Raw genomic sequence first — 18,900 nt, 5'->3', positions numbered from 1 at the left:
CCAAAATGAACTGTAGTGAAGATGTATTGATTACTAGAATCATTTTTTTCTCCATACACTCTAAAAAATGCTGGGTTGTTTTAAACCAATGTGGGGTCAAAGATGGACTAACCCAGCGATTGGGTTGTTTTAATCCTGTGGTTGGGTTAAATATTTGCTTAGGACAACCCAATCGCTGGGTAAAAACAACCCAACAACTGTCCATATTTGACCCAACATTGGGTTGTTTTTTACATTCAATTTTTTTAGAATGTATGCATGTGTTTTGAAATTGTGATTAAAGGGAGTAAAGTGGATAAAAACACTTTGAAGTTGATATATTTAGCTGTCTTCTTGTGAATGTGCATGATCTTACAATAACTAGCAACACCTATTCCTCCCTTTAGTGATATAATGAGACATTTTCAGGGAACACTGTGATCTGGAAAATAAAGGGAAAATATAGGAGAGAATGAACAGTGCTGGCTATGGAAATAAAGGATGGAGTTCAACAGGAAATTATTATTAGTTCAGGAATTTTGGACAGCATTTTAAAAATATGATGCACTTTTAAAACTTGCAAACTCAAAAAAAGCAACCGAATAACATCATGTGAGTTAATATTATGAATAGTGTGTGTTGTCCATCTCTATGTGATGTTCAAAAGCTTTATTGTTAGAAATGCAGCTGGGTTTCTTTGGTAGGTACCAGGGGATGGATTAAGGAGAAGAGGGAGAAAAACTTCTGTCCCCCTGTTTTTGATTAAGCCAAAACGAATTCCTGATTTAGCCAAGAGAATTAATATAATCTTTATATTGGAAATGCATTACAGTGTTGTGAAATAGATGTCACGCATCATTCAGTTGACATGCTGAATGATATACAGTACATAACTTCACCTTCTTTATATCTCTGTGAAGTGAGAACGATCTGATGGCTTTAACAGCGATCCACTGGGTTTTGAGCACTTTTTAAGTGCTGCTTGTTTTCATCGGATAACCTGGGAGAAGAATTAAACAGGTGTTCAAAGAAATGCATTCCAGGACCTTTAAAACGCACTTCCTCAACCTCCCTCTGGGTGCTGTTATATTTAAAGGGATAGTTCACCCAAAAATGAAAATGTGAAGTTTATCTGCTTAACCCCAGGGCATCCAAGATATAGGTGACTTTGTTTCATCAGTAGAACACAAATTAAGATTTTTTAACCCCAACTGTTGCAGTCTGTCTGTTATATAATGCATGTGACTAGTAACGCATGAGAGTATGAGAAGAGAGTTTAAAAAAAACATGCACGTACAAATCCATATTTAAGCCTGCAGCTCGTTATGACACATTAATGTCTTAAGACCCGAAATGATTAGTTTGTGTGAGAAACTGAACAGTATATATATAATTTTTTACTTCTCAAAACACCATGTCCAACAGCCTTCAGTGCACGATCACTTCTGGTGAAAATCTTCATTTGTGTTCTATTGAAGAAACAAAGTCACTGGATGCCCTGGGGGTAAGCAGATAAACATAACATTTAAATTTTAGGGTGAACTATCCCTTTAACCTGATGAACCCTAGACAGACTAAACTGTTTAACATGCACACAAACAAAAAGAACATTAAAATTATTATGGAAGGCAAAGCATCTTTGTGGCAAAGTCCGGATATTATTCTGCATGGTTTGCCTGCAGCTCTACCAACTGATGCATAATGGAGAGAGTGTGAACATTTCAACAGATGTGAGAGTGAATGAGGCGCTTAATGGATTCTATCAGACTAAATATATTCATTAAGTAACAACTGCATAGGATCCAACAGTGAAGATACCTGGAAAAGCCTTTATTATCGAGCTAATGAGAAATAAATACAAATAAGGGATGACAGTCCTAAAGGTCCCATTTGGGGTAAAAGGCCCTTTTAAAGTTGTCTTTGCTCCTAAAATGCCACATTACCTTGTATATTTAAAAAATATTAAATTTCCTAAACACCTGTTTATCTTTATGCACATGCTATTTTTTTTACTTATTGTAGTATCTATTGTACATTTTTTACATATCTAGTATCTACTGTACATTTTTTTGTTTCTATTTGCCTTTAATTTATACTTATTTCAATTTTAGCTGTTTAAGTACTTCAGCACTTTTTTTAAAGCTACACTGTGATATTTCCCCCGTCTAGCAGTGAAAAGGTATATGACCATCCAGTGAATATTAATTTCTGTTCTTCTCAATTCCGATTTAATTTTACCTCCTACGGTGGCCGATTTAGTCCAAGATTAACATGGCAATCCCCCTCTTCACATTCGACACGGTGCCATCAAGTCTTAAAGCGCGAAAGTCGAAGCTTGAATTTACAGGTGTGTCCCTCTTTGGCTAATGTACTTTCAAGATGGAGGAGCAACATGGCGACCTGCATTCGAACCCCTCACCCATATGTATTTTCAATGGCATATTATAAACTTACGAGAATATTTTATTACTTGAAAGAAGTAAATATACATTAATGAGCACATATATTTTTGAAGTGTTTTTAGCTAAGAATAAACTAAAAATAAATATTTATTTTTATTATTTTATTTTATTTAGTATGGCCCTGCATGACATCATGAATGGTGGAAATCCTTGTATGGGCATTTCTCAGGGATGAGCGCATGCTCACATCAGCCAGAGCCAGAGCACATCCTTCAATGAGCTTATTTCGGGTTACGGAAGCCGTCGGCAGTGCTGTCATTTAGTTTTTAGACCACAAAATCAAAAATGTCACTAAAGAAGTGTGTTTTTGATTGTGATGGAAAGATAACCTTGTACAGCTGCCTAAATTACCCAGCGTTTAGGAAACGGTGGGTGCCGTTTGTTTTTCCCGGAGCAGCAAAGGTGCAAGTGTGTTTGTTTCTTCCTATTCATGAGTCGAAAAATGCAGGCGGTGAGTGAAACTGCATCAAATGTCTGTTTTGTTGGCAATAGGCACTGAAGTACATATAATGTCAACAATGCAAACGTATAGTGAATGAAATTTATCTAGGGAAAATGCCATGATGTATTGTGTGTGTGTCCTCGTGACTCTTAAACTACTCTACAGGTACTCAATATTAACATGAGATTGGCAGAAACTGTGTCTTATCTACCGTTTTTAATCAAAACATTTTTTTTTAAATTCAATTAAAGCTACACTATGTAACTTTTCCGTCTGCTAGAGCGTGCCTATTCAAAACAAAGGCGTAGTTTGATGATGCCAAGTTTGAGCGCAGAATCTAGGGACATGTGGTCTTCACCTCACAGCCAGTGGGAAAGAATCGGGATAGGACTCGGGCAGAAATCATGTTCATGGATGCGATTATTAACTTGTTGCAAACTGCTAAGACTAAAGCACTTGAATAAAACTGGAAACCGAGGGTAATGCAAATATGACGCCATTGACAGACGACTCCCTCAGACGTCCTGGCTCCTTGGTTAAAATAGCAACTTTCTCAAAATTACAAATAGATGGAAACATTTGGGATATTGTAAGAACTCAACTGAACAAAATATAACACTGCATGGCCTGTTGGTTTATATAGATTTTACTGCAAAAATCCTACATAGTGCACCTTTAACAAAAACATTTTGAATAGTACTAGATTTAGTTAAAGCTACACTGTGTAACTTTTTTAGTTTATTCTTAGTTAAAAACACTTAGTTCTTTCACAAATATATGTGCTCATTAATGTATATTTACTTCTTTCAAGTAATAAAATATTCTCGTAAGTTTATAATATGCCATTGAAAATACATACGGGTGAGGGGTTAGAATGCTGGTCGCCATGTTGCTCCTCCATCTTGAAAGTACAGAGAGGGACATACCCATAAATTCAAGCTTCGCCTTTCGCGTTTTAACACTCGATGGCACCGTGTCGAATGTGAAGAGGGGGATTGCCATGTTAATCTTGGACTAAATCGGCCACCGTAGGAGTTAAAACGAAATCAGAATTAAGAGGAACAGAAATTAATATTCACTGGATGGTCATATACCTTTACAGCACTAGATGGGGGAAAATATCACACAGTGTAGCTTTAACAATAGTAACACTGTTATGCATTGCAAAACTGTCCTCATTGATTCAGTAATTTTATGAAATGGCATTAGCTTTTGAGTTTATTTTTACAAGCGAGGTTAAATATAATAGTTAAATATAAATATTTGTTTTTTTCAAAATATAAAGTTTTCCCATGCCATAATTAGAACCTTTTGCCTTAATTTATCTCTTCCATTTATTTTTACACAAATTATGCTTTTCCATTGTCCATAATCAAATCTGAAATCATGATCGCTGTGGACATGTAGGATGCAAAATTCATTTTCCACATTCATTTACTCCTTTAATGTCTTAAACAAGTGCAGAATGGACTGGGTTGAAGAGGGTTTCATATCTTTTAAACCCATAAAAGGGTTTTACAGATGTTTAACCCTTTTGATCACTTCGATTGTCTGCCTTTCAGTTTCTCCTTCCTGTGGGCTGATGTATCTGCTGAGGAGGCACTTTTAGGCCGTGGCGGTGAGGACTTGTAGAGAACACAAGTGGATCCATCCTCCCCAATCCGATAGGACACCTCGGAAGGGTCCACCCACAGTGTCAGCTCTATTGGAAGTGATGAGAAAAGCTGCTCTTGTGCGAGTCCAACAGCAGAGGCTGCTTTTCCTATGAGAGGGTCCATTTTACGGTTGATCCGTAAACATCTGTAGCCAGAGCCTCTGCAGGGAGCATGAGGAAACCAATGGTGCTGATAGTGCTCTAAAAGAGACATATCAAGTGAAACTGCTTACAAACTTACACTTTAAAGTCATGTTAAAGCATTTATTTGTCAAAAAAAAATCTTAGATTATTCAGTCTTTAAAAAAAATAGATTTTAATTTAAAAAAACTTATTTTATTTTTTAAAATAACTTTAAAATAAAATAAGCAATTTAACTGAATAAAGATATCGCTGGCGATTTAATACTCAATTAGTAAAGAAAAGCCCCTCTTCTCTCACCTAGTAGCCCATCAGTGAGTGTGTGAGTGAAGAGCTGCAGCTGATCTCCAGTCAGAGACACGCTGCCTCTGCTCAGTAAACCGCTAATGAAAGTAGCAGCGACTGACACCTCTGTTTTCATCCTGTTTTCATCGAGCATATGTTCTTCACTAAAAAATACGAGCTGTGGAAACAAATAAAGGTAAATTACGTGCAAAATGCAGTTAATTATCTTAAAACGTTGTGCATAACTCACCTGTGCTACGTTTTCAACGACACAAAACGCTAAAACAAAATCTTCTTGGATAAATACCGTCGGACTAAAACAGACATTCAATTTATACTAGAATATTAGCTACAGTAATTAATTGCAGGACGGACAAATAATATTAGTGAGTAAAAATAAAGCAGAACTTCCGAAACAGTTACGTCATAGGGCAGAATTAGCGCGCTTCTCTAGCGCCATCGCTTGGCGATCAAGTGACGTGTGTGCTGAGACATTTCTTCATTTCAGCTTGATGTGATTTGAATGTAGTTTTAGACCAGATTCAGAAAGTAGGCTACTAAAACGTGCGCCATATTGACCTGGTAGCACAGTTATTGCTGACTAAAGCATAAATTATCCAAAATATTTCAAAACAAACATGGGAGGGGTGGGTATGTGTAGAACTGTGAATAAAATGCATTCCAGTTCTGTGGATATCTTCAGTTTTCGGAGTAATTTTGGGTGTGTAGATTATATGTTTGTCTGGAGTTAATTTTCAGCACATTTCTTTTTTTCTTTTTCTTTTCTGAAGCAAGAGTTTACTGTGCAATATTGAATATGTGTAATTAGCCTATCTTACTCAATAGGTAACCACATGAGTAACTATATATTTCATAAGGCTTATTTATTTTCTGTCTTCTTAATAATTTGGTAACTTTCCTGGAATTTGAGAGACCTTTATACTCATTGATTTAAAACCATTTTGTTTTGTTTTGTTCTCTTCAGACAACTATGTTGTCATATTGTTGAGTAAAAGCAGTGCCCTAAACTGGACAGACCTGAAAGATGAGAAGAGAGTAAAAGGATTATACACCACACAATTCCGTTATTCATGCATATGTGTTGCATTTAGCCTACTATACAGGGTGTGGAAAGCCCCACACTCCATACATTAGCAAGATAAACTCCTCCCTTTGTCCACAAATAGCAGAGCAGAGGGCGTGTCCTCTAAGACTTCCTGAGTATAATAACACCAGTGGAAAACTCTTCTGCTACGAAAAGGGAAGAAAGAGGGACCTGCATTGTTGAAGTGAAACCCAACACATTTCAATTGAGGTAAGGAAGTCTGCCTTTCAGTATATTAAGCTTTTGAATGCGGCTCTGCCACAGTTTGTAAACATGTTGGTGCTTTCTCTGTGCTGAGATTCCCATGTTGTAGCAATTTGGCAAATAATTGCTATGGAATTTCTTTGGATAAATGTTTGGGGAACAAAAACTGTCAGAAACCTCTAGAACTCACAGATCAGGTTTCAGCCTGTTATATGCAGTCTGGGTTACTTTAAACAACAATATAGACTATTACCTACACAATATGTCCCTAACCTTTAAGCAGACACATCCTGATCATTGACACAGGCTATAATTTGCTCAACACATTCACTTTCTGACCACAGGCCCCACTGTCTTTCAAATGAACTTTTAAGTGCTTTGGGATCTTTCAAATTCATCAAACCTGATGAACTGTTATTGTCTTTGTGTGTTTATACTTGTTATATTTTTGATCCGTGCTTTTTTTTTGGATCGGAATGGGGAAATTAGATAATCTCTCTCTTCAATCCCCCCACCCCTTATCATACCACAACACTCAAACATATGATAAAGTATTACGCATCAGTTTCAAGGTCTTTTTCCTTTTTTTCAGTTTTTTTTTGTTCCCCGTTGTCCTGCTTCTGCATTCTTTTTTATATGTTTTTACAAGTCTCTGCCTGCATACGTCTATTCCTGTTAACATAACATTTGAAGGTTGTTCTTTCCCATTGAATTGTGAAGCTATAACTACAGAGGTCTTTGTCTTTACATTCAGGATGACCGACAGTATGTTCCTCTTCACCCTCTTCATTCTCTCCGGCTCGCTGGCCTGCTATGGCTTCAGAATTTGTGCCTTTAATGTTCAGAGTTTTGGTGATTCAAAATCAGCCAATGTCAAAATCATTAACTCTGTATCACGGGTAAGAGGATGAATAGCACAAAAAAAACATTATGTAAATTGTTTTTGTTAAATATTTTAAAAATGTCAGTTTTATCTTGCAGATTGTAGCTCGTTGTGACATATGTTTACTCCAGGAGGTCAGAGATCAGAAAAATAAAGCCATCCCACGCCTGCTTGATGCAGTCAACAGGTAGACAATATATGAAAAATCTGAACTTGCAGTGTAACAAACTGGATTTAAGAGAAAATCAAACATATAGTGCATAAATATTGTTATGTTTTGTTTCCAGCCTTAATAATAATGATTATGACTATGTGGCGAGTGAACGTCTTGGGCGAACACAAACGTATCAGGAGCAATATGTTTTTTTTTACAGGTATGTGTTTAGAACTTCTGTACTTTAGGACAATATGTAAAGGCTATGGTTGAAAAAGATTTTGGGGAAATATTTATTGGCTAATATTAGAGAATAGAGATATGTTCATTTATGCTGTCAATTTCAGTCATTTTAGTCATTTTTCATCTTTGGTAAAAGTAATGCATTACTATTTACTTGAAAAGTAATCCGATTACGTTACTTGCAATGTGTTACCCTCTCAACACTGTTTATCGGTATGCTAATTTCCTTTTATTATATATATTTTATATATACATGCATGCAGTACAGGCCAAAAGTTTGGACACATTACTATTTGTAATGTTTTTGAAAGAAGTTTCTTCTGCTCATCAAGCCTGCATTTATGTGGTCAAAAATACAGCTTTTTTAAAAAAGATTGTGATATATTATTACAATTTAAAATATTTGGTTTTCAATTTATTATACTTCTGTGATGCAAAGCTGAATTTTCAGGATCGTTACTCCAATCTTAAGTGTCACATGATCCTTCAGAAATCATTCTAATATTCTGATTTATTATGAGTGTTGGAAACAGTTCTGCTGCCTTATATATTTGATGAATAAAAGGTTCAAAAGAACTGCATTTATTTAGCCTGACAAGCCAGACCCACAATAGGATGTTTGGTCTGGAAACTCACCATTGACAGGGCTCAATCCAAAGGGGCGGGATAAACGGTTGTCTTTCAAACTCCCTCTGCACGCGATAGGATAGCGCTACACCAACCAGAGCAACGAAGGTGAAACGGAGCTTGTTGATAGATTAAACATTCGCCGTATCCGGTCGGCTAAACTCTGAACACATCTTCCCTTTTTAAGAATGACTTCAGTGCCGTTCTTTGTTCTTTTCTCAGAGAAAAGCTTAACTCCAAGTCTTCCAGAGTAGCGGTCAGAGCTGATTCGAAAGACTGCCGTTCTCCAGTTTCTGTGTTTACTAGAAGCGCACAAACGCAACTCAGCCGTCGTCATTATGGCCCCGCCCACCGACTCTATACACGATGTGATTGGCCCGGCAAGAGTTAGGCGAATACAGCTTAAATGTGCAGATCCACTTGTCCATGCAACATTTCTGTCGCGCCGCGCTCCACTTTATTCCTATGGGTGACGTCAAGCGACTTTAATGCGCCCGAATAGCATTCCGGGAAGGCAGCGCTGCATTTGAAAAAATGCTGCGCATCAAAAAAGCTGAACGATTCCCATCTTTATGCAAATGAATCCGTTGAACGTGACGCGACTATCCAATAGAAGTATGGCACATGGAGACTGGGGGAAGTCTCTCGCGGGTCGTTTGTTTTTCATTCCCCGCTGGCTCAAAAGCACACCCATAGCAGTAAACTTGAGGAACGCCCATCAACGCACAAATGAGGGGAAGCGTCACAACATCACGCTTCAGTCATGTCGCAAAAGTGGATCTCCACGGTCAGAAGGATATTGAGAGTTGCTAGACGACACTCGCGGGCAGATTAAATTTGCTGACGCGAGGGTGTGTCTAGATTTCTAGGCTAGCATTTATTTACAATAAAAACATATTTTCAAATAATATAAATCTCCTTTGCTATACATTTTTATCAATTTAACACACCCTTGCTGAATAAAATTATTGATTTATTTTTTTTAAAAGAGAAAAAAAATGACTGATCCCAAATTACTGACCAGTAGTGTATATTGTTGTTACAAAATATTTTTTTCTTTTTCTTTTTTTAAAAACTTTTTATTAAAAAAGTATCACTGGTTCTTTGTGTTACAAAATGGCTTATAATTTGAATATGTTTATCAGTTATCAACCGTTTAAATAATTATTGGCACATCCCTGGTTAAGGCAGTGATGTTTATTCATTTGGTAATTATTAATTTAGGAGGTTACGTATGTCTTGTGTTACTTTCATTGCTAATATACTTGATCATCATGATTGGTTTTAAGGGATTTCATAATAATTTTATTATTTCCCCATGTAATTCCCCCCTCCCCCCACCAAACAGGAAGAGCACAGCAAAACTGAAAAACCAGTATCAGTATCCAGATACACAGCATGGTGATGTTGATGCTTTCTCCAGAGAACCCTTTGTGGTACATTTTCAAGCCCCTAAAACAGGTCAAATTACACAAAGGAAAACTTGCTCACTGAATTTATTCAAATCATTGTAAGCTGAAATGTTAACTATTTTGATCATATGATAATGAATGTTTCTGTTAACAGTGGCCAAGGAGTTTGTCTTGATTCCGCAGCACACCACCCCTTCAAATGCCACCAAAGAGATTGATGAACTTTATGATGTCTTTGTGGATGTTAGAGAGCGATGGAAACTTGAGGTGTGATGTAAGCTTCTTCCTACCATATATAGAGCGTAATATCTTAAGATCCAAGTCTTAAACCTTGCTTTTTTTTGTCATCTTGGCAGAATGTAATGTTTCTTGGGGACTTCAATGCAGCTTGTGGTTACGTGGCTAAAAAGAACCGTAAGAACATCAGGCTCTTCTCTGACCCATCTTTCATCTGGCTGATTCAGGATAACGTGGACACTACGGTGAAACAGTCGACTGACTGTGCATACGACAGGTATGCTTTCAAAACATTTACCTCAGCATAATAGGGCTTGGACGTCATGACGTCATTACTTGGCGTGGCGGCCATGTTGATGGCATCCTTTACTGCTACTCGGACTACTGCGCACTGTTTATAGACGTACTCCCTCTCAGTCGTGTGTCTTAATTTGATAATTTTGGCGTTATTTCAACTATGGTAAACCGTTGCTGCATTTTGGGGTGTAACAGCGCAACACATAATCACCATGGGAAATGTCGAAAATGGATTAACTTTCCACCGCTTTCATGCTTGGAGGCGCAACCACGGACAAGAAGTAATAACAGGACGATGTGCAAAAAGCAAGAATTGTCACACAATCAGATGTTTTTTATTGTTTATTTGCAAGTAGTGCAACCTGAGAACACAGAAATGTGGAATGCTTCAAGGTAAAAGGTTACAAATAAAAAATGAACACAGAAAACGGAGTGCAAGTTGTTGCATTTTTATATAACGGAGTGCACTTTATATAACAAATAAACAATAATAAATACACTTTAAAAAAAAAAAAATTCTTTCAATACTATATAAGCAAATAAATAGGTATCTATAAAATAACAACAAAAGACAGAAAATAGAGGAAGTGCAAATTATAAATATAGTAAACAATAACATTGCAATAAATAAATAATGCAGTGCAATTTCTTATATAATAATAATAATAATAATAATAATAATATATACGTTTCGTTTAGACTTTTTCGATAGTCCACTTTAAACATTCTACTAACTATGTACGTTTTCAACAGCATGTCAACTAACACTAATTAGAGTATTAGTAGACTGGTAGGTTATGGTTATGTGTTGGGGTTGGGGTTAGTAGAATAAGTTGAATTGTAGTTGCAAAGTTACTTATTGTCAGTAGAATGTCTGTTGGGGACCAACAAAATAAAGTTTTCGTCGTCGTCGGTGCTCCGCTCTTTTTTTTGGGAAATTCATGTGGATCCAAAACTTTAATAGTTCCGATTTTGTCTCTATAGCGGTCCCTGCCTTCCCTTTTTAACGTATCCCGGTAAATTCCATATCCCTTTCGGGATTTTAACATGTTTTTTCTTTCTCCCAACTCTGCTTCTCCTCATTCGACTTGCTGTATGTTTACTTTCGCGAGGCCATCAACATGCCCGCAACGTCCCAGAATGCAATGCGGCGCCAAAGCCCTACATAATAAATCTGCTTATGATTTGCATATAGACACTGCATGACGATTTGTATTTATGGCTAAAATCCACAGATTTGTTGTGCATGGAGAGCCATTCCTCAGAACAATCGAACCGTTTTCAGCACAGCCCTTCTATTTTCCCAAGGAACTGCATCTTACAGAGGCTCAGGTAAGACAAATTCAGCATTTACTGTAATTTTGTGCAATTTCACATCACTGAACTTTGGATTGTCTGTTTTAGGCTTTAGAAGTAAGTGATCACTACCCCATCGAGGTGGTCCTTAAGACTCAGAAATCAGAGGCCTTATCAAGAAGCAACAAAGCATCATGTCACTTGCCTACAGCTTTTGTCTTGAATGTAATGCTGTTACTGCAGATATGAACACAAATCAACCACAAGTGGATTATTCATCTCACCTAAATGAAGTGAAGACTTTACTTTGCTGTTACACAGCTGCTACGTACTTGAGCTCCTACAGATCAACAACTGCATCTACAAAATGTGCTGCTGATTAGTGGATGTGACTGAATATTGCGTATTACAGCTTTTAAATTGGATAATCGTAGAGTACTGGCTCAGGTTGTACATTCCTGTTGTCTTTTTGAAAGTATAAATTCTCATTTAGTCATGCAAGTTTTCACTTTTAGAGACTTCTATTTTTGTAATAAATTCTGACAAACATGCAACTGTATGAATGTTTTCTCGTTTCACACCCCCTACAGCATTTTTTTTGGATGGTTAATGGTCATGCCCAAGGTTACAAAGAGCTATGTAACAAACCCAGAGCTTACATTCTTACAACATTTAACATAACTAGACTGCCAATGCCCAAACAATCCCATAAAGAGAATCTAGAACTTTAAATAGGTTGTGACGTTAATTTGGAGAAATCTGAAAACCATCTGCATCCATATTAACCCAAATGTTTGTTATTCATTACATATACACTGCATCCTCTGGACTGGAGGTCACATTTGAAGGCTGCGTACATCAGAGGCAGCCTTATTTATGATAAGTAACTTAAGTTGCAAAGACATTTTACCCCTCATGAGGAATAAGTCAGTTTTATTATACCTTTCTTAAGCCATCCTTGAAGTATAAAGCCTTCAATTGCAACCTCTGGAGGACAGCCTCCGAAGTGAGATGCAGCTATTGTCATTCACATTTTAGAATTTCACACAATTACAATAATTGCATTAAACATGATCAAATGCAAGGCAAAAAAAGAACCAACAAGACTTAAGTCAAAGAATGGACTTTATTTGTGGTCAGAGCCTTAGTTCACACAGATGCACTGAAGTGTGTGGTGCTTAGTTGGCGTGCAGGGCCTTCCAGCGGCTCAGGGGTCCATGGCTGGGGATGTATTTCACACCACAGCCATCGGGGATCAGACGCTTCTCCGCCAGCATGTCATCAAAGTCGCAGGCGTTGAACTTTGTGAAGCCATACTTCTTGGAGATGTGGATCTGAGAGGGAGAACATAGTCAGCAGACCACTTTAACTTCACCTACACAATACACAGCAACATAGACACATGGTTCTCAAATAAAATAAAATTCCTTTAAAACGCCATTAGAGTGAATAAATAGCCTAGAGATGAAATGTACAATTGATCTATTAAAAAATGGTCATCCAGTAATTAAATAAAAAATAAGCAATATTATGTCTCAATGGTCCCTTAAAGGGCCCAGCACTGCACAGCCAGGCTCATACACAGCCAAAGAATTACTGTCTGCAGCCTTTGCACACTACACAAGTACAGACAACCTGTCTAGTCGGCTTAATAAGCTGCAGGTAAGAGTCACAGACGTTCCAAGTGTGTGAATAGCCTTTATAAATCAGCACCCAACACCAATTCCACTGAATTTCTCCTCAGACCATTGACTTTATGCCATCTGAACAAGTCTGACATCACTCATCATCGAAATGCACTTCTGCCGACGACATCAACTTATTGTGAGCACAGTTCGGCAGCGAGAAGACACTGAGCTTGTAAGGTGCCGTCAAAAGCCCCCACTGAAGCCACTGATATAGTTCAAACAAAGCATAATTGAAATGTATTTTGTTTAAATTAAGTTGTTCTGATCCATTATTTAATGTTTCAATGCCATTACAAAGTGATGCTTTTGCAGATGTTTTGCAGGGGGGAGGAGTAGTGGACCAAAAGTTTGAAAATGATAGACCTAGTCATTTTTTAACTTCATAAGTACCTTCTGACGGCCAGGGAACTTGAACTTGGCTCTCCTCAGAGCCTCGATGATGTGTTCCTTGTTCTGGGCCTTCGTGCGCACGGACATGATCACCTGGCCAATGCACACACGGGCCACTGTGCCCTGAGGCTTACCGAAAGCACCACGCATACCAGTCTGGAGCCTGGAGGGGAGATGAACATTAAGATTGATTCACTCAAAAAGGTAAAAAGGAAATTCTATCAAAATTAAGCAAGGTTATGTCTCAATGGTCCCTTAAAGGGCCCAGCACTGCACAGCCAGGCTCATACACAGCCAAAGAATTACTGTCTGCAGCCTTTGCACACTACACAAGTACAGACAACCTGTCTAGTCGGCTTAATAAGCTGCAGGTAAGAGTCACAGAGCACAACCGCTCACCTATCAGCTCCGGCACAGGACAACATTTTGTTGATGCGGATGACATGGAAAGGGTGCAGGCGCACACGGATGTGGAAACCATCTTTACCGCAGGTCTTCACCATGTACTTGTTTGCGCAGATACGGGCAGCCTCAAGAGCTAGAAAACAAATGGCAGATTAAAGAAATGTACCAGAACGTGGACAAATGTTAAATTGTTGAAGTAGAAGATAGGAAAAACAGTATTTTATAGGGCGATTTTTCCAATTCAAGTTTAGTGTTTTGCAGTGATTGTATTTTTAAATCAAAAAGTCACGGTTTTGAATAAAAATGTTAGCAACCCGTATATGCACATTGACAAATGACAAAAGAAAATGATACAACCACATGACACGGGGAGTCATGACATGGGGAGTCTCAAAGATATTAGACGGAAGCTGATCTTTCTTCTAACTTGAGGGCTACGTTTTTATAATGCAGTTTCATGGGTTAGACACCGCTAAAGACGCAAGACGTGCGCAATCAACTACCAAACAAAAACAAGCAGTTGTTTTGAAAATAAATAATCACATCACATTTTTTGCCATATTACCCAGCCTTAGTTCTGCATGGAGATGCCTCACCTTCACTAGACAGCTGTTCATACTCATCAGATACCATGTGACCACACAGGGGGAACTCATCCACCTTAGCCTTCTTCCTGCCCAGGTCGAAGATCCTGATCTTAGGATCTGAGTTTGTGAAAAGGACATGCTCAATCAGAACAATCAGAAAAAACTACATGACTCATTAAATCAAATCAATTTCACCAAATATGAACAGTTGTCCCGAATTCAGGGTTCACACTTTTTGATTAGACAAGTTTGTGCGTGTAGTTATACTATCACTATGTACTGCAAGTTAGTTTGACTTTACACAAAAGCAATGATCAGCAGATTAAATATGCACTAAAATTATCAGCTAGGCAAAGTATATTAATCACAGAACCTTCCACGGCTTAGATATGCTAAAGATCAGAAAAAGGCATTAAAATTATCCCGATTGTCTTCATTAACTTACCAGGAACACCTCGACAGAAACGGGACTTGGGGTAAGGCTTGTTCTTACAGTATCTGTAGCTGAAACATAATATATAATATTATGATACATAATATACACATATGCACACAACTACAATAAATAACAATGTCAACAGACATCAAGTTCTAGCTGGACGAGTAAGCTTCACATTTAATAATGATTAATTTCAAATAACCAACAAATTATATTTTTATTAGAAGCCAAAACTGTTTTAATAACAGTCGTGTTAACAGCAAAAAGTAGCCCATGTCAGTGTAACGTTACTGTCACTACCGAATGAGGCCGGTCTGCTGCACATGGTTAGCGGGCCCTGCCATTTTCAGTACGGCCAATTTTTAAAACACTAAATTCACTAACTTACCAACGGGCTGGACGGCGGCCCATGGTTGCGATCTGTAATATACACAATAACAATACCTTTAAATATCAAATTTGTATTTAGACGTGAATAAACAAGGTGTTTTTTCGACAAAACTGAAGAGAGCGGCGCAGCGCGCTCTTACCACGCACTCACCTAATGGAGGAAAGGAAGAACACTGATCTTCCGCTGCGTCATAATGGACTGATACAAACTACTTCCGGTTACATATCAGTGCCCAATTTTTAATGCAGTTTATATTTTAGTTTAAGAAAATTAACCGAGTAATTCAGATTAATATAAGTGAGTTGTAGAAAAATTATAGTTAGTCAATTTCTGTGCTCTTACAACAATTTGGAAGTGTAGTTCTGCGCTCCCTCATAGCCAAGTATAGCTGGTATTTGTAGTCCATGGGCACCCCTATCGTTTGGGAACTTTCTTTGTGTTGTTTTATTAACGTAAAAAACGTTTAACGTGGCTTAATGTAGGCCTACTAAGATTTTATTAGAATTATGTTTACTGAGTTTGGTCTGAGTTGTCGGGCGAAATCAAATCCCTGCAGCTCAGACACTTCATCTAATACTGTGTGGTGTAGAAACTAAACTGTAGGCTAGTTAAGTTTCCGTTGATTTGTTTGGTCAGTAATATGGTAAACGTAGGTTGTAAGATACATATATGTACCATATCGTTATGCATACATTTATTTGTAATATTGACGTCGACGCATTTCACTTTTTCAGTACAATCCTGGAATCAACTACACAGATAACGACAAAGCATATCTTAAAACACAAGAGGGCGACACACACTTTCAAATGGATCCACTGGTTGATAGTTGCACATTGTCTCGAGAGAGCGCTGTTGCCTGTGCTTCTCCAGTTCGGATGTGGTAATGAAACCCCTCCTGCACGCTCTTAATTTTAAGAGAGATGACCTCATATCTTTGAACTGTAGATAACGAGGACCAAATGCTCGGTGGTCATTGGAACCCATAAAAATCACAAATGTTTGTTCACATTCAATGTAAAAATGACGTGACATTAAAAATACATAACCTCAGTTCAGATCTAGGCTAGAATCTAGAATCTGAGGTTATGCATTTCGTTTTAATGAACAAAATCTCTCTCTTGACTGTTCTTACATGATGGTATTAGTGATCTAGCCTCTAGATCACCATCATGTAAGAACGGTCAAGAGAGAGATTTTGTTCAGGCTTCAACAAAGAAATAAATCATTTATAATCTCAGGAAACATCCACTCTATCCGAAGCTGAGGCCAAAGCTTGTGAACAATCCGAAATATTTCTGTCTCGCTATGTGTTCTGACTTCAACTAACCGGGGCAAGCACATTCTTACCTTAGATGGGGCTGTGCACAGGTCAGGCCGAATCAAATCTGTCTCCTCGTTTATTTGATCTCATAACTGTTCCAGAGTCAGTCTAGACCGGCCAACTCCCACAGCAACAAAGCTTGGGGATATACGCAAAGCATTCAGGTCTATTGATGGCTTGATTATGTAATAAAAATAGCTTTAGCTAAATAAATAAAATGTCAAGAACAATTTTGGGATAATTATTCATTTATTTATAGTGATATGGTTATTATGATTATGATGTCACAGACAATTGTGGCCCATTTTCCATTGATTTCCTTTTGTAAGCTTACATGAGTGATGAATCAGACAACCGTTCCAGTTCTTCTGTTAGAAATGTGCACATAATGGTTTCAGAACTCAAATTTGAGGTTTCACTGTGTAGCCCTATTGATGTTAATTAAATCTTTTCTAGTCATGTTAACAACAGACCTTTTTTCACTATTTTTTTCACTATTTTTTCGAATAATTGAAAATCATTAATCTAAAAACCCATCTGAAATTCTCAAGGGCATCCATGTTGAATTTTAGTTTGGCTTACACATTGAGGTCATGACTAAACAGCTTTTTTATTTTATCATGATTCAAATGCAAATTAAAAAACAGTGTTTCTGTATTATCTATTGTTATGATTTTACTTATTTCTTAAATCAAATTTGGTTTATATAAAGCATGATAAAATCTGAATGATGTTTTTCTAATCACTCATTGGAGTAATATTCAATGCAATGTTTTTTTCTTCTCTTCATGTAGTATGAGACTTAGAAAATAAGTGTTATGATGATGATGGTCTTTAGTGATGGTAAACTCACTCTTAATACAGGGTCTTTCCTTTCAGCGAAACCACAAACTAGGTTTTTGTCTTCATATACCACACCCAAAGCCTTCACACATCAGTGTAGAAGAGTTGCATGGGCTTATATGATGCACAGCATCAGCTTTTACTCACAAGGAGAATGAGTTTTCACATGCCATTGTATCTTGGCCTTGCACAGGTCCTGCGCAGTCTGCATGTGCAGGATCTTGTGCAACCGTACTTGTGTACATGTGCATGTATGTGCATGGTTTAAATGTGTGTGTGCTGTAAGGTGGGGCACATGGTGTGTTTTTAATGTATTAAAATGTGAGAAGAAAAAGAAAATGAAGAAGAAGAGAGAGTCGATCATGAAGTTAAAGAGGAATTAAAAACTATTTGAGGAAAGGGCTGGGTCGGACATTACTCATTACCCCTGTGCAAAAGAACATTAACTAATGTGGTTTACTGCTCTTAGATGGCTTGAACTGGTTTATGTGGTGGTCTCTTAACCTGACCATGCTGGTGTTTAGCTGGTTTAGCTGATAGGTCAGCTGCTTTCCCAGCCAGGCCAGTAGATTTTCCCATGCAGCAGGACTCTTAAAATATCATTGTTCGTGCCCACTTGAATACATGATTAATCATTTGATTATCTCATATACTTTTCTATGTAGCTGTGGAGAAGTTTATTCCTGCAGAGACTGTATGTGACAATCTGTATGTAATGTGACAATCTCCCCAATGACTGATTCAGGAAAATGGTTAGTTACTTATCTCAATCCTAAGAAATTAAGTTTAATAGACATACTCTGTCATTGTGCAGGTCGATTTGGTTGTTGTTTGGAACGTGACTGTAGCATTGCAAAAACTATTGTTTAGTTACCGATGCTATTGCAAAAATCCAATTCTCTGATAGCCATAATGGGATTTATTTAGTCTGACAACAGTGGAGTTGCTGAGATAAATTAAGTAGATTTAAGATTTGATTAATCACAATGAATCGATTTGACTATAGCTAAAGCAATATTTTTGTTTCCTTCAAAACTTTTTATTCTGACTTATTCATTTCCTTAGAAAGACAAAATAGGTATTATGATGGCACTGAGAAATTTGATGAGCTGGCACATGGCACCATAGCATCACCTTAAACAGGAAGTGAAAATATATCTGCTGCTATGGTGATAACCACTAGTTTGTAAATAACAAAAGTCAGAAAAGCCCGAAGCTATGGTATGACACATCATAAGTTTCCATCTACCATTCTATAAAAAAATCACTAAACACAGAAGAATTCACTGCATTCCCGTCTCCATTCTACCGATGTGTGGAGCAGGGGCTGCTCAGGGTAAACCTGTGCTGACATGTCAACTACCATAGTCATGAGATCATGTGATGTCATCCAGGGTCAGTTAAAAGCACAT

The 18,900-nt window shown here is 37.5% G+C and overlaps 2 protein-coding genes, 1 long non-coding RNA gene and 2 other non-coding genes across 5 annotated transcripts; 1 reads left to right on the top strand and 4 right to left on the bottom strand.

Moving 5' to 3' along the window:
- Positions 1–4,602: 4,602 nt before the first annotated feature.
- On the bottom strand, positions 4,603–5,564 carry LOC137078767 (uncharacterized). The gene is made up of 3 exons (XR_010905346.1): positions 5,214–5,564; positions 4,979–5,141; positions 4,603–4,738 (listed from the first exon to the last, which is right to left on the bottom strand). It is a non-coding gene; the product is annotated as an uncharacterized lncRNA (long non-coding RNA).
- dnase1l1 (deoxyribonuclease I-like 1) lies at positions 5,011–11,970 on the top strand. The gene is made up of 10 exons (XM_067446438.1): positions 5,011–5,159; positions 6,151–6,278; positions 7,027–7,171; positions 7,254–7,342; positions 7,443–7,529; positions 9,528–9,640; positions 9,746–9,858; positions 9,948–10,105; positions 11,361–11,457; positions 11,530–11,970. Exons 3-10 carry the CDS (start codon positions 7,028–7,030, stop codon positions 11,668–11,670), a joined length of 942 nt encoding a protein of 313 aa, XP_067302539.1. The 5' UTR covers positions 5,011–5,159; positions 6,151–6,278; position 7,027; the 3' UTR covers positions 11,671–11,970.
- A 558-nt stretch (positions 11,971–12,528) lies between these two features.
- rpl10 (ribosomal protein L10) lies at positions 12,529–15,419 on the bottom strand. The gene is made up of 6 exons (XM_067447298.1): positions 15,319–15,419; positions 14,937–14,995; positions 14,501–14,608; positions 13,899–14,037; positions 13,500–13,662; positions 12,529–12,755 (listed from the first exon to the last, which is right to left on the bottom strand). Exons 1-6 carry the CDS (start codon positions 15,339–15,341, stop codon positions 12,600–12,602), a joined length of 648 nt encoding a protein of 215 aa, XP_067303399.1. The 5' UTR covers positions 15,342–15,419; the 3' UTR covers positions 12,529–12,599.
- Positions 12,950–13,083, bottom strand: LOC137080127 (small nucleolar RNA SNORA70). The gene has a single exon (XR_010905999.1). It is a non-coding gene; the product is annotated as a small nucleolar RNA SNORA70 (small nucleolar RNA).
- On the bottom strand, positions 13,737–13,870 carry LOC137080126 (small nucleolar RNA SNORA70). Its single transcript, XR_010905998.1, has one exon. It is a non-coding gene; the product is annotated as a small nucleolar RNA SNORA70 (small nucleolar RNA).
- Positions 15,420–18,900: the final 3,481 nt, after the last annotated feature.

This window comes from Pseudorasbora parva, chromosome 6, assembly GCF_024679245.1.
Source record: "Pseudorasbora parva isolate DD20220531a chromosome 6, ASM2467924v1, whole genome shotgun sequence".
NCBI classification, from domain to species: Eukaryota; Metazoa; Chordata; class Actinopteri; order Cypriniformes; family Gobionidae; genus Pseudorasbora; species Pseudorasbora parva.
The sequence above is the reverse complement of the archived record's forward strand: the minus strand, read 5'-3'. Positions and strand labels throughout refer to the sequence as shown.